We start from the raw sequence: 15,982 nt of genomic DNA, 5'->3' as shown, positions 1-15,982 counted from the left end.
CCTATGTTTGGACAGTCTATTTTTATTGGTATTGGTTCCCCATACCCCATGCCATTGGTAGTTATAGCTTACTAGCTGTGCCCGCGACTTCGTACGCGTGAAAAGTTTGAATTTTTTTTTCCGTTTTTGCAACATTTTTCTTTAGTGCTCCGCCACTATTGGCTGGTGTGATGATAAGATAAGTAGAATTTTTCGAATCGGACCAGTAGTTCCTAAGATTAGCGCGTTCAAGCAAACAAAAAACTCTTCAGCTTTATAATATTAGTATAGAATAGATGAGGAACCATTTGACGTCCAGCTAGAAATGGACTAAATACGAAATGAAGCTGCTTATAAGGCCACTACCAAGACTTCTTCCTTTCTTATTGGGATTGGTTTTCTATACCCCATAACCCCATGCCATGCAGCTGTGATAGCAGTATATCCAGGAAATTCACAGAGAACATCTACCAGCCAGAAATCTTGGGAAAAATTACAAAAGTACGACGCAAACTCCGTTGTTTATATCGTTACCATAAACTAAACAGTCAAGTGAGATAAATCCATTTTAGAACATAACCGACGTAACTACCACACGTGACATCCGTCACGAAGTCTAGTTACGGCATTGGTGAGACCGTGACCTGGTAGAGGTCGCGCAGTTCGATTCGGCGACACACCGCCTATGATAACTGATAATACTTCTGTATACTGATTAGTTCACTATTCTGGAAGTAATTGACCCGCTTTGACTTAGTTTACCAATCAAGTTTTTGTCCGCGCGTGTATTTCCTAAGCGACATAGATAGTCTATCACAAAAAACACTTTATTGTAGCTGAAGAATGAAAAAAAACTTCGGTAATTCCAAAGAATTCGTAAAAATACGAATTCCCAACGCTGCTATTTTTTTATTTACGAGTCATCCCAGTTCTCCTCATCTTTCGAGAGATACGTCTCCTAATCGGAAAGTATGACTGTATTCTGTAAGTAAACAATCCAACTTTCGCATTTTTTGATGACAAATACGGCAATACGAGATTGAGTCGATCAAGGGATCGATACTATTAAGAGAATTACGAGTCCTGAAACCGCATGGAACTACGCAGCCTTCTAAAACTTTCAGACAGAAAGCCTAATGAAAACACTATTATGCCTTCTTGACGTAAGGCAACGTAACAGGCTTTATTACGTTGTAACTGTCCGAAAACTATCTAAATATAACGCGAGTCCACACGCGACGCTATACCGCACATCGGACTTCACATTTTTGTTGCAAATTCGCTCTTATCACAACTGAATATGAGTCACAGAGTTTAGATTGATAATTATAAGCTGTCGTCTATACATCGCTGGCCTGCTGACCTACACGTTGATATGGCCACACCCACGCACACATGTATGCGATAATCGGACGGTTACCGGAATCTGCTGAATCGAGATCTACATGGAGATTCTTGCGCTGCTTCTCAGCACTGGCCCATTAGACCCGAAGCAGTGGTGGGGTAAAATTAATACTGGGACGTGAGTGCTTTTTAAAAGCCTATTTTGAGAAAATACATGACCTTATCATCATCATCATCATTTCAGCCACATGACGTCCACTGCTGCACATAAGCCTCCCCCAATGACGTCCACATCACACGGTTGGTAGCGGCCTGCATTCAGCGCCTTCCTGCTACCTTTATCAGAATGACTTTATACATGGAAAAATTAGCTTAATTCTCCAGAAGTCGACACCCATTTACTCTCAATTCTTTTTTCGACAATCATGTATATGACATCCATTTCAGCATTTCAAATTCTTATTATGTAGGCTCCTTTCATGGCACTTACACGCCTTAAAAATAGCTAGCCCTGCCACAACATTATTGGCTAGTGCCTCAAAGTGGCAGAAGCATGAATAAATCAAATGATTTCAATCGTTCCGTGGCATTTCATTCAATGAAAGCGCGTAATCCTCCAGCGCCACATTTCAGCTTTATTTTTGTCGGTGTGACGTCGCGTGACGACTACGCGACGATGTTTCATCGGCGCGTACGCATTGCTATTTCAACTGATATTCCGACGATATACGCACGATTAGCGGATTCCATTGAGTGGATTGATTGCTGAAAATGTCATTTTACAATCTTTATATCCCAAAAATCATAACCCATCTGAGTATTTTTAGTCTTTCAGAGTCCAACTTTGTAATTCAAAATTAGTTTGGCGAATTAGGCGTGAAAATATTAAATTACATTTCGGAAATTCAAAAGAGACACTAGCCAGCGTAGGACACTCCTTCTAGGTATAGTGAAGGCTTGAATAAGTTCTTTGGCAGAAGCAGGATACGACGAAGAAGACTAGGTAAAATGGTTCGTATTGGAGGTCTATGTCTAGCAGTCACATCAGACAGGCACAAGGTACATAGCTCGCAGAGACGATGACTGTTGGGACAGAAAAGATCTCGAGTGGCGACCACGGGCTGGAAGACGTAGCGTAGGCAGGCGTCCTACTAGGTGGATCGACGATCTGGTAAAGGTCGCGGGAAGAACCTGGATGCGGGCAGCGCAGGACCTTTCATTATGGAAAACCTTGAAGGAGACATTTGTCCAGGAGTGGACGTCATTTGGCTGAAACGATGTCTAGCAATGGACTTCTAAAGGCTACTGACGATGACCCATTTCAGCTGTCTTGTTCAGCAAATAGCAAATCAGACTATACATTTGGATGCAATATAACAGTTTTTGGCGCTGTATAAGACACCACAGACACACAGACACAGTGCTGTATACGTTATGTGCCGCCATGTGTACCACGAGAAAAATGAAAGGTTAACTTTCCTGATATGTCTCGACTCAAGACAGTATAGCTATAAATAATACGTCTAAAACCGACATGTTACACCCATTACGTTATTATTAGCAACGCTGACATAGAACGCACAATGTAGGCAGACTGAGACACTTTGCTACTTTAAATCGGACACTAAAGAAAATAAATGATATTATGTAACCGTCACCGCATGACGCGATCATAAAGCGATCAAGCTTCTAAAGCTCGGTCTGTGAGCACGTAGAATTTTGTCCAATGACCCCCAAGCTACCCATCCTTATCGCTCGCGCGTAATTATGTTGCTGTCGCGCTCGCACACACACTGCGGTCGGTGGACGTCTCACGCTGCGTTTTCCGGTACGCGGCCTCCACGATTGTAGCGATCACGAAATTTAATCTATGACGAATGTTACTAAAGTCTGGTCCCCGAGCACGTAGAATTTTGTCCAATGACCCCAAGCTACCTATCCTTATTGGTCGCGCGTAATTTTATATTGCTGTCGCGACTGTGCGACGGGCGGCAGCAGTGAGTGTGCGAGCGCGACAGCAATATAATTACGCGCGAGCGATAAGGATGGGTAGCTCGGGGTCATTGGATAAAATTCTACGTGCTCGGCGACCAGACTATAGAACTAGGTCTAGGGCCGGGACCTACTTACGTCTGCTACCTTGTGTAACAAGTACCCAGCACGTGGCGAACACGCGTGGGTTTCAGGTTCGATTCCTGCTGCGTTTGTAAACAAATTATTATTGCATATCGATGCAGTTCGTCATCGTTAATGTTTGTCGCAGACGGAAAATTAATATCTAATTTTAGTGTTATTACTAATACAAAAGATACTCTTTTGTCTGTTTGTTGTTTTCGAGCTAAATGAGTAATTGTAGATTAGGAATGAGAGTGGAAATAGTGTATTTTATGCCACAGACAACTGCCCCCCAAGAAAAAATGCCAAATGTGACAGTTTTTATGTCGAAAGTTGGTAGAAAAGCCTTTTTTTGGTATGGAGTTTCAACGCATTCAATTTTAGATTTGATCAAAAAGTGCCACTTGTCTATAGACCTACTGAGATGTTCGTTCGAAAATAAATATGCCTCCTAAGATTATGTGCTCAATTTACAATGCTGTTTCGGAGAATATTATGGCATCGAAATACTACATTGTCTTTATTGGCAACCAATGAGGATCAGTACTGTTGTAGAAAATTCAATAAAACTAGTATCTACGTTAATCTTTAAGACATAAGAAAGATATATATTTTTGAATTATCCAAATCGGACCATTACTTACGAAGATATTAAGTAATAAACATAGGCCGTTTTTGCCGCTAAAAGTCAACGTACGCAGGGCCGCGTGACGTCATTATATCCGAATCGAGCGCAGCCGGCGTACTATTGGGATGGAAAATATTTTTTTCCAGCTAAACCATCAGTTTTAGAAAAAAACTTTTAATAACATTTATTCATCAAAATATAGTAACCTATCGACCAGTAATTTAAAAAAATAAAAATTGTGAAAATTAAGTATCGCTATGTCCAAAAACCACATTTTCATAGGATTCGATGCAATGCGGAGACGCGGTTGGGGTGAGTGTAACTTAATGATTGTTTGTATTGAACATAATAATACATAATATGATGCTAATACCCAGTTTCTGGCCTGGGGGGGGGGGGGGGGGGGGGGGGTTAGTCATACCCAGCTTATAGCCTGGGGGGAGGGGCAAGCCTTACCCAGCTTCTGGCCTTGGTGGGAGGGGGGGAGAGGCAAGTCATGCCCAGTTTCTGGCCTGAGTGGGGGGGGGGTGGGTTAAGTCATTCCCAGCTTCTGGCCGAGGGGGAGTCATACCTAGCTTATGCTTATGGACTGGGGGAAGGGGCTAGCCTTACCCAGCTTCTGGCCTGGGGGAGGGGGGGGGTCAAGTCATAACCAGTTTCTATGGGCTGGGGGGAGGGGCTAGCCTTACCCAGTTTCTAGCCTGGGGGAGGGGGGGGGGGGGTCAAGTCATAACCAGTTTCTATGGGCTGGGGGGAGGGGCTAGCCTTACCCAGTTTCTGGCCTGGGGGGCGGGTATGTCATACCCACAGCGTTGCCAGACGTCCCGATTTTGGCGGGACGTCCCGATTTTTAAATCAAATTTAAATGTCCCGCGCGGGACAGGCTCGGTCCCGCTTTTCGGAGAGAGACACTCACTTCACCAGACTATTGTTTAAAACGCCATATTATTCTAAAGAATAAAACTTTTTTAATTTCGATTTTTGTTTTTTTTTTTCTTTTTTTATTCTAAAGACGAATTTAACGATAGAGTAAATCTGATTTAAAATGTAATTTTTTTGTTAAAATACATTTTCTATGGCTACTTTTGCTATCTATTGTCACGTAAACGTAATTTTAAGTCAAATAAAAAGATAAATATTTTAAAACCTTTCATTATATACGTTTTTTTTACTATGTCCCGCTTTTGACGGAAGAATCCCGCTATTTTCACTCAAAAAGTACCAAAGGCAAAGTCCCGACTTGGCGAAAAAAAAACTGGCAACGCTGAATACCCAGCTTCTGGCCTGGGGGAGGGGGGGGGGGGGGTCAAGTCATAACCAGTTTCTATGGGCTGGGGGGGGTATTGTAACACTTTTTTTTTGGCGAGATTGAATACTTACCGATTTCCACAAACAAACATTCCAACGGACCGTAAGGTCACATATTACAAAGTGTACAGTATTCCCTTTGTCACTTGATTGTGTCATTGTAAGTGATTCACTGAGTTTTGATTAACTTCTATTAAAATTAATTACATTGTTTTGGTACACAGAGCAATAAATAACCTCACTTTTTGAATGTCTCCGTTTGACAGATCAATGCGTTGCGTTTCATTTTTTTAGTAAAAAAAAGTGTATAACAAAATTAAATGTTCAATACTAAATTTTTATAAAACTTAATATTTAGGCTCTTTAATTTAAATTCTAGCTATTTACAGTATTTTCCTCAATGTTTATATTAAAATAACATTGTAATGTATCTTGATCGATCATGGATTCGGAACGTTCTAGAAATTTGACATATTCTGAGTGAAACGAAACACACAGGTGACGTTCAGAAACTTGCTTGTTTGTTATTTTTTTTCTTTCTAAAGTTTAATTATTTAATTAAATTTAAATGAGAGAAGCAGTATTGTGAGTTCCCATATCGAAATTATTCAATAAGAGGCTAGTTAACACAAGTGGCATTTATTGAAAGTAAAGAAAAAAATTATACAAAACTGCTAGATATTGTGATTTGTTGGAGTGACAAGTTTTCGAACGAACATCTGAGTCACGGGTGATGACCGGCGCTTTTTGGAGTGTCGAAGTCTTTTGCTTGGTTGGGGTGATCGCGAACGGAAGTTCTGTTGTACGTGGTGTGATAGTGTCCCGAATTCCAAGAGGTCTGAACCGTGCCGTTCCCTGATAAACGGGCAGGGCACGCATCGCCATCCTCTACGTTAAAAGGGAATTTTAGAATAAATCCGAAAGCCCCGTGATTTTGTGGACTCATTGCCACGTGCTGAGTTCTGTTACTGAAGGTAAGCAGGTCCTATTCCAAGGATTATCTTGAGTTTCTTCTTGTTATTTTGTTGTTTGCATTGGCGGCATTGTTAACCAATGCGCGTGGTTGTTATTCACAGATTTTGGTTGGACAGTGCTCGGTGGCGAGCTCTGCGCTGTGTCCTGCTTTAGCGGCTGTCGCCGGATTTTTCCTCCGTTGAAGGTATGTTGTAATTTCTTTCTCGACCTCATTCGCCTCTCCGCTGAGTTAGAATGAATTATTAGAAACACAGTACTCGGTGATGTGTCCGCAATTTAGTAAATTTTGTTCAAAAGGTGACGATGGTGCCTGAGAGTCGTTCCCCGACCATGACTGGCCGATATGTACACTACCGAGGCCGTCCCCCACGGTCCAGGGCTACCCTACTTCATAGGTTGGTTCCGTTTTCTATTGAGCTTGTCAATTATTTTAGTTTACTTTGAAAAAGTAGATTACCCACATAACGATTACATTTTACCAAAAAGTAAATTCCTAAATAAATTTACCATTGTGATGTATTATCGATGGATTTTGTTGTGTTAACTATTTTTAGTTCGCTTTATGAAGGTAAATGATGTGATAATTACAATGATTACATTTTACCAAAAGGTAAATTCCTAAATAAGTTTACCATTGTGATGTATTATCGATGGATTCTGTTGTGTTAACTATTTTTAGTCCACTTTGTGAAGATAGATGATATAATAATTACGATGATTACATTTTACCAAAATGTTACCTTCTAAATAGATTTACCATTGTAATGAATTACCGTTGGATTTTGCTGTGTTCACATTTGCTCCATCCTTGAGAGCGATGGATTGTTTTTTTTGTGTGTGTCGTAGTAATTTAACTAAGCGAACACAAGTAAATTAATTTCTTTGTATTAATATGCCTATTACTACCTGTTTAAGCTGTAGGGTATTAATGCACCAGTGGTGCACTTACTGTAACGATATTTTAATAATATTTTTTGTACACTAGGAGGTGTTTGGCACCGGCTGTCCCGCAGTGCCAGACGCTTGCTGCGCCCGACGGGTGCGGAGGGGGTTGAGCCGAGTGGTGGCGACTAGCGCGCTAGTAATCTTAAGTATTTTTAATCAGTACCAACCAAACGGCCCAACGACCCATCCCTTAATTTTTCTTTTTAAATATTTGTGTCTAACCCACAATTAAATTGTTGTCAATTTAAATATTTAATTTTTTATTTTGCTCCGGCAAATTTTCATATTTACATGGCGCCCGAACAGGGACCTTGTTGGGTCCGTGGAGATTCTCCCCGGCACTGGTCTATTGCTCAGTGACGGATTGGTTGGTCACCTTAAGTTTTCTTTTCTTACTGTTATAATTTTATAATAAGTATAACCATACTGTAGTGTGTAACGAATATCACAATAAGCCGAATATTGTAACTTACTTTACTTTTTGCTAAAATTATTATTTTGATAAATCGAGATGAAGGAGGAACGCCCTATCCGGTTTAACATTTTGAACAAAGACGAATTGATTTACGAGGTTGCCATACGAGATGCTGTGCCTGAGAAAACGGTAGAGCTGTTGCGCGCCCAGATTAGACAATTGGCTCAGGATATACCTAGCGATGAGGTGAGTGAGTTCGAGGGAGATGCGCTGGCTGAGTTGAGAACTATTTCCTCCAAATTAGACGAGCTTGAGGAGCTGTGTAATAGGAAGCCCCTATTACTCAAAAAGCTAAATAGAGTGCAGACTTTAGGAAACCACGTCTTCCATAGGTTAAGCCGTGTTGAAGCTAAAGAGGAGAGTGATAGGACTTTGAGGGAACAGTTGGAGGAGCGTCTCATCCCACTTTTAAAACGGATCGACCGTATGACGCACACATTTGTTAGTAGTTATGATTTCCAACCTGCAGAGGAAGATGTGTCTAGAGCCTCTAGTTCGGCCGTGGATGAGTCATTGAAAAACAAATCTGTAGTGTCTTGTGATCGTGCTTCGTATGTTCACTCTTTAAATCTAAAATATAACGGGAAGGATAGTGTGCAGGATTTCATTGTTAGGATTGAAGAATTATGTAAATCTCGTAATATTGCGAAAGAAAGATTATTCAATTCAGCGGCCGAATTATTCACAGATGAGGCTCTATTTTGGTACCGAGGTACTCGTGACCAACTAAATAGTTGGGAGGATTTAAAGGCGTCGTTGCTGGAAGAGTATTTGCCCTACGACTATGACCATCGTTTGTTGCAGGAGATTCGTTCGAGGACCCAAGGTCCCGACGAATCTATTTGTAGTTATCTAAGCCTGATGCAAAATTATTTTTCGAGGTTGCGTAAACCTTTAGACGATGAAGAGAAGTTGAGCTTGGTCAAGTTCAACATTAGGCCATCTTACTCCATTCCTTTGGTCAACGTAGAAATAAAATCGTGGGCCGACTTAAAGAGGCATTGTAGGCAGTTAGAAGCGGCGAAACAGAGGGCAGAATCCTTCACCGAACCCCCGCGCGGTGTACAGAATGCTGTCGCCCCTGACCTGGCCTACAAAGGTAAGTCTGCTCGTCCAAGGTGCGAGGCTGTGGTTAAAAATCCGAGCGTTGAGAAATTTTGTGTGCGTTGCTGCGTACATGACCATACTCTCCTCGATTGTAATGCTCCTCGTGTAATTATTTGCTACCGATGTGGTGAGAAGGGCGTGACGGCGGTAAATTGTCCGAAATGTGGGCGTAAGAAGGATTCTACACCAGAGTCAAAAAACGCGTAAAGTCGAACCGTCGTTTCGATATTACACCGGTTGAAGAGTGGCGTGCTTGGTGTGATTACGTGCGTGTATTTTCAAAAAATTACAAAGCTAATGTCTCGATGGTTCGACCAAATGATTGCCAGGACGCGCGTCCTTATTTAAATGTTAAAATTGGTGGTGTTCCATATTCTGGGTTACTAGATTCTGGGGCAGAAATTTCTATTATCGGTGGTTCTGCTGTGAATTATTTTTCTCACCTGGGTGAGTTGTATAAATCGGATTCGACTGATGCTGTGGTAACGGCGAATGGTTCAACTTCCCCTACAGTTGGATATATGTTTTTACCTGTCGTAGTGAATGATGTTTCGAGGGTTATTAAGTTTCATGTTGTTCCGGGAGTCTCGTCGTCTTTATTGTTTGGTATAAACTTCTGGAAGGCTTTCCAGATCGCGCCTGATGTTTTGCGGCTTACAGATCGGAAGAATTTAATTGTCTTTCGAAGACCTGCTGAAGCAGTCGTGTCTCAGGTTAATCGTATTCATCCTTTTGATGTCTTAACAGAAGAACAGAGGAGGTTGGCTGGTGATGTATGTAAGATGTTTGAGGATATTTCGGCTGAGAAGAAAGGGTTGGGTAGAACTCACCTGATTTCCCATCACATCGATACTGGTGATGCTCCTCCTATTAAGCAGCGGTATTATGTCATGTCACCCGATAAACTTCGTGAGTTGAACCGTCAATTGGATGAAATGATCGAGATGGATGTTGTCGAGCCGAGTTGTAGCCCATGGAATAACCCCATCACCATGGCTCCCAAGGCTAATGGGGAAATGCGTTTTTGTCTGGATAGCCGGAAGCTTAATGAAGTGTCGAAACATGATGCCTACCCACTTCCTTACATCAATAATATTCTAGACCAGCTTCGAGACTCTCGCTTTCTTTCTTCTATAGACCTGAAGGCCGCTTTTTGGCAAATTCCCCTCACTTCTTCTTCCAAGGAGAAAACCGCGTTTACCGTGCCGTCGCGTGGCTTATTTCAATTTAAAGTTATGTGCTTTGGTTTGACTTCAGCACCAGCTACTCAGCAGCGGCTGATGGATAAATTGTTTGGTCCTGAATTTGGGGGGCGTGTATTTATTTATTTAGATGACGTGGTCGTGGTTAGCAAGACCTTTGAGGAGCACATAGAGCTCCTGCGTGAAGTTTTTGAGCGTTTGCGTTCAGCAAACCTGACGGTGAATTTGTCTAAGTGTTGTCTGTTTCGCCGACAGTTGAAGTATTTGGGTTATGTTGTAGATGAGTTGGGGTTGAGAACGGATCCAGATAAAATTAAAGCTATCACGAATTTCCCGATCCCCACTTGCCCTAAAGATGTTAAAAGATTTCTTGGTACGGCGTCGTATTATAGGCGATTCATCCGTGGTTTCAGTACAATCGCTGCTCCCTTAAATGCCTTGACCTCTACGCGGAAGAACAGACCCCCTTTTGTTTGGTCTCCTGAGGCTGAGCAGGCGTTTTTACAGTTGAAAAGCGCCTTGACTTCAGCACCCGTATTAGCCTGTCCAGATTTTTCCCTTCCTTTTGTTGTACACACAGATGCGTCTGATGTTGGTATTGGGGGAATGTTAACGCAGATTTTTGATGGTGAAGAGCATCCTATTGCGTATTATAGTCGTTCTTTAACTCGACAGGAGCGTAATTACTCCGCTACGGAAAGAGAAGCGTTAGCCGTGGTGCAAGTAGTGGAACATTTTCGACCTTACTTGGAAGGTCATAAACCTTTTAGAATTATTACGGATCACGCAAGCTTGAAATGGTTTCTTAATTTGCGAAATCCGTCTGGGCGTTTAGAGCGCTGGGGTTGTAGACTCTCCCCTTATAATTTTATTATAGAGCATCGACGTGGCAGAGAACATCTGATTCCAGATTCTCTATCCCGTACTGTACCTGTGTCCGTTGTGAATACTGCGATGGTGGATCCTTGGTTTCAGAATCTTTATTCACGTTGTCATGACAGACCTCAAACCTGTCCTAATTACCAAATAATAGACGGTAAGCTTTATCGTTACACTAAAAGTAAATCATCTTTAACGGGGGATTTCGATTGGAAGGAGGTAGTACCATTGAATGATAGACCACGTCTGATTACGGAAAATCATGATTCTCCTTTAGGTGCTCATTTAGGAGTCGAAAAGACGTATAAGCGATTGCGTCTCCATTTTTATTGGCCCGGGATGTATAAAGACGTAGAAGACTACGTGTCGAAATGTGAAACGTGTAAAGCTTATAAACACCCAAACCAAACCACTCCTGGTTTATTTGGAAACCCTAAGGTTTGTCGTAGACCCTTCCAGTGCCTCAGCATTGATTTAGTTGGTCCACTGCCCAGGTCTCGACAACAAAATGAATATCTCCTTGTAGTGGTGTGTTGTTTTTCGAAATACGTGTTGGTCTTTCCCCTTCGGCGTGCGACTGGTAAAGTGGTGGCTCAGCGCTTGGAGGATCATGTTTTTCTAGTACACGGGATCCCACAAACGGTCATCGTGGATAATGGGCCACAGTTTATTGGACGTGACGTGAGAGCCTTGTTTGAAAAGTATAGAATACCCCAAGTACACTATACCCCTACTTATTGCCCACAAGTGAACACAGTGGAACGGTATAACCGTACCATTGTCACAGCTGTCGCCGCACTTGTAGGTAATGATCAGCGTGGTTGGGATTCTCACCTTTGCGAAATTCAATTTTCTCTTAACACTGCTGTTAACGATACCACTGGTTTTACTCCTTTCCTGTTGGTACATGGGCGTGAAGCTGTTGCTAATGGAAATGTCTATGGAGACAGTGAAGATGTGGATGACCTTGTTATTGAGTCCCGTGCGGACTATGTTGACAGAATGGGTGCGTTGAAAGAGGTATTCCTAGAAGTAGAGAAGCAGTTAAAGAAATCTCACTCACGAAATGCCAAATATTATAATAGGCGTCGGAGAGATGTCGAGTTTGAGGAAGATGATGTGGTTTGGCGGCGCACGCATGTCCGTAGCGACGCTGCTAAACATTTTTCTTATAAGCTGGCACCTAGATTTGAAAAATGTAGGATTGTTAAAAAGTTATCTAAACTTGTTTACTTGCTGGAAGATGAAAATGGTAAACATAGTGAATGTCACGTGAAAGACATTAAGGGTTTAGATTGAAAGGTTGATCTTTGTTGTGAATAGTGGTGGTTTGTTTTCTGTTAGATAGGTTGATGCTGGAGGGCCAGCGTGAATTTTTCTCGTTATCCTCGTAAAATTCTGGTGGGTGAGGGGGTACTGTAACACTTTTTTTTTGGCGAGATTGAATACTTACCGATTTCCACAAACAAACATTCCAACGGACCGTAAGGTCACATATTACAAAGTGTACAGTATTCCCTTTGTCACTTGATTGTGTCATTGTAAGTGATTCACTGAGTTTTGATTAACTTCTATTAAAATTAATTACATTGTTTTGGTACACAGAGCAATAAATAACCTCACTTTTTGAATGTCTCCGTTTGACAGATCAATGCGTTGCGTTTCATTTTTTTAGTAAAAAAAAGTGTATAACAAAATTAAATGTTCAATACTAAATTTTTATAAAACTTAATATTTAGGCTCTTTAATTTAAATTCTAGCTATTTACAGTATTTTCCTCAATGTTTATATTAAAATAACATTGTAATGTATCTTGATCGATCATGGATTCGGAACGTTCTAGAAATTTGACATATTCTGAGTGAAACGAAACACACAGGTGACGTTCAGAAACTTGCTTGTTTGTTATTTTTTTTCTTTCTAAAGTTTAATTATTTAATTAAATTTAAATGAGAGAAGCAGTATTGTGAGTTCCCATATCGAAATTATTCAATAAGAGGCTAGTTAACACAAGTGGCATTTATTGAAAGTAAAGAAAAAAATTATACAAAACTGCTAGATATTGTGATTTGTTGGAGTGACAAGTTTTCGAACGAACATCTGAGTCACGGGTGATGACCGGCGCTTTTTGGAGTGTCGAAGTCTTTTGCTTGGTTGGGGTGATCGCGAACGGAAGTTCTGTTGTACGTGGTGTGATAGTGTCCCGAATTCCAAGAGGTCTGAACCGTGCCGTTCCCTGATAAACGGGCAGGGCACGCATCGCCATCCTCTACGTTAAAAGGGAATTTTAGAATAAATCCGAAAGCCCCGTGATTTTGTGGACTCATTGCCACGTGCTGAGTTCTGTTACTGAAGGTAAGCAGGTCCTATTCCAAGGATTATCTTGAGTTTCTTCTTGTTATTTTGTTGTTTGCATTGGCGGCATTGTTAACCAATGCGCGTGGTTGTTATTCACAGATTTTGGTTGGACAGTGCTCGGTGGCGAGCTCTGCGCTGTGTCCTGCTTTAGCGGCTGTCGCCGGATTTTTCCTCCGTTGAAGGTATGTTGTAATTTCTTTCTCGACCTCATTCGCCTCTCCGCTGAGTTAGAATGAATTATTAGAAACACAGTACTCGGTGATGTGTCCGCAATTTAGTAAATTTTGTTCAAAAGGTGACGATGGTGCCTGAGAGTCGTTCCCCGACCATGACTGGCCGATATGTACACTACCGAGGCCGTCCCCCACGGTCCAGGGCTACCCTACTTCATAGGTTGGTTCCGTTTTCTATTGAGCTTGTCAATTATTTTAGTTTACTTTGAAAAAGTAGATTACCCACATAACGATTACATTTTACCAAAAAGTAAATTCCTAAATAAATTTACCATTGTGATGTATTATCGATGGATTTTGTTGTGTTAACTATTTTTAGTTCGCTTTATGAAGGTAAATGATGTGATAATTACAATGATTACATTTTACCAAAAGGTAAATTCCTAAATAAGTTTACCATTGTGATGTATTATCGATGGATTCTGTTGTGTTAACTATTTTTAGTCCACTTTGTGAAGATAGATGATATAATAATTACGATGATTACATTTTACCAAAATGTTACCTTCTAAATAGATTTACCATTGTAATGAATTACCGTTGGATTTTGCTGTGTTCACATTTGCTCCATCCTTGAGAGCGATGGATTGTTTTTTTTGTGTGTGTCGTAGTAATTTAACTAAGCGAACACAAGTAAATTAATTTCTTTGTATTAATATGCCTATTACTACCTGTTTAAGCTGTAGGGTATTAATGCACCAGTGGTGCACTTACTGTAACGATATTTTAATAATATTTTTTGTACACTAGGAGGTGTTTGGCACCGGCTGTCCCGCAGTGCCAGACGCTTGCTGCGCCCGACGGGTGCGGAGGGGGTTGAGCCGAGTGGTGGCGACTAGCGCGCTAGTAATCTTAAGTATTTTTAATCAGTACCAACCAAACGGCCCAACGACCCATCCCTTAATTTTTCTTTTTAAATATTTGTGTCTAACCCACAATTAAATTGTTGTCAATTTAAATATTTAATTTTTTATTTTGCTCCGGCAAATTTTCATATTTACAGTATGTAATACCCAGCTTCTGGCCTAGGGGGAGTCATACCCAGCTTATGCTTATGGGCTGGGGGGAGGGGCTAGCCTTACCCAGCTTCTGGCCTGGGGGGAGGGGGGGGTCAAGTCATACCCAGTTTCTGGCTTTTCTGGCATGGGGGGGGGGGGGGTGTCATACCCAGCTTCTGGCCGAAGGGGAGTCATATCCAGCTTATACTTATGGCCTGGGGGGAGGGGCAAGCCTTACCCAGCTTCTGGCCTGGGGGGAGAGGGAGGGGTCAAGTCATACCCAGTTTCAGGCCTGGGGGGGGGGGTAAATCATACCCAACTTCTGGCCGAGGGGGAAGTCATGCCCAGCTTATGACCTGGGGAGAGGAGGGGGGCGGGGGAGTCATACTTAGCTTCTAGGCTAAGATTAAATAGATTTCCAGGAGGGAGCAGCTGTCCTTTCCTGCAGCAGCTGGTCCGCCCATGGGAACGGCGAATAGATAGGTAGGTACGTAGGTTTAACTCAGAAAAACTAAATAACAGGTAGGTATTGCGTGTACATCGAAATGATCTGCATAGAAATGTCTTGTAGCCTAGGCAGAGTGTATCTGCCTCAGCTATACCTTATTGTTAGAAGTAAATAAATTAATACTTATACATTTTTATATTTTACTTGGAAGAAGATATGACTCTAACAACACTTATGAACACTTTATTTGAATAAATCGCCAAATATACCACCGCGGAGACCCCAATCGCGTCTCTGCGTTCCATTGAATCGTATGAGCGTATGGATTTTTTGCGTTATTTTTCACAATTTCTATTTTTAAAATTACCTATCGATAGCTTACTTTATTATGATGAATATATGTCATTACAAGTTTTTCTCTCAAACTGATAGTTTGGCTAGAAAAAAATATTTTCTATCCACGCAGTACGCCGGCAGCGTTCGGATCGGATACAGTGACGTCAACGGTCCCGCGCCGGGCGGTCAGTGAACTTTTTTAGTAATTTGGCCATAACTTCGTCAATTTTTATCGTAGAACAAAAATTTTTGGACTGTGTATTAAGGATTTCTTAGCCCTATAAATCTGCATTCACAGCTAAAAATCGAAATGATCCTCATTGAACGGCACTTGACTGTTGTCCTTAATTTAACTGCATTGTGTATTTGACGTTAAGCAAGAACAATTTTGATTTTTCGTTAATATAATATTTTATTTTACTACATTTCAATGGAGTAGTCCTAAGGGATAAACTGACTGGGAATCTGTAGAAAACCTTTTTAAATATTCTTCTATCTAAAAAATTAAATTCTTATGTTTCTTGTAATGCTTGACCATTCTAAAGTATATTCTGTAGGTGTAGTTTGCAAAGAGGATGTTTTCTGTATTTTTAGAAGGACTAAGTTTTACTTAATTTCAATATGTTATTAAATAATTAATTACAATGAAGTA

General features: G+C 41.2%; 2 protein-coding genes and 1 long non-coding RNA gene across 7 annotated transcripts in view; 2 read left to right on the top strand and 1 right to left on the bottom strand.

The window, feature by feature from the left end:
* The window catches only part of LOC135084894 (zinc transporter foi), a 75,022-nt gene that overhangs the window by 56,279 nt on the left and 2,761 nt on the right, over positions 1-15,982 (bottom strand). The gene's annotated exons all lie outside the window — the stretch shown is intronic.
* LOC135084896 (uncharacterized) lies at positions 5,417-9,423 on the top strand. Of its 3 annotated transcripts, XM_063979643.1 has the most exons (4): positions 5,417-6,348; positions 6,451-6,533; positions 6,647-6,744; positions 7,335-9,423. In XM_063979643.1, exon 4 carries the CDS (start codon positions 7,806-7,808, stop codon positions 9,081-9,083), a length of 1,278 nt encoding a protein of 425 aa, XP_063835713.1. In that variant the 5' UTR covers positions 5,417-6,348; positions 6,451-6,533; positions 6,647-6,744; positions 7,335-7,805; the 3' UTR covers positions 9,084-9,423. The 3 variants fall into 3 exon arrangements, with proteins under 3 accessions (XP_063835713.1, XP_063835714.1, XP_063835712.1); XM_063979644.1 differs by lacking the exon at positions 6,647-6,744; XM_063979642.1 differs by having other exon boundaries at positions 6,647-9,423.
* Positions 9,492-14,509, top strand: LOC135084908 (uncharacterized). Of its 2 annotated transcripts, XR_010259968.1 has the most exons (4): positions 9,492-13,312; positions 13,415-13,497; positions 13,611-13,708; positions 14,299-14,509. It is a non-coding gene; the product is annotated as an uncharacterized LOC135084908 (long non-coding RNA). The 2 variants fall into 2 exon arrangements; XR_010259967.1 differs by having other exon boundaries at positions 9,499-13,312; positions 13,611-14,509.

This window comes from Ostrinia nubilalis, chromosome 27 (assembly GCF_963855985.1).
Source record: "Ostrinia nubilalis chromosome 27, ilOstNubi1.1, whole genome shotgun sequence".
NCBI classification, from domain to species: Eukaryota; Metazoa; Arthropoda; class Insecta; order Lepidoptera; family Crambidae; genus Ostrinia; species Ostrinia nubilalis.
The sequence above is the reverse complement of the archived record's forward strand: the minus strand, read 5'-3'. Positions and strand labels throughout refer to the sequence as shown.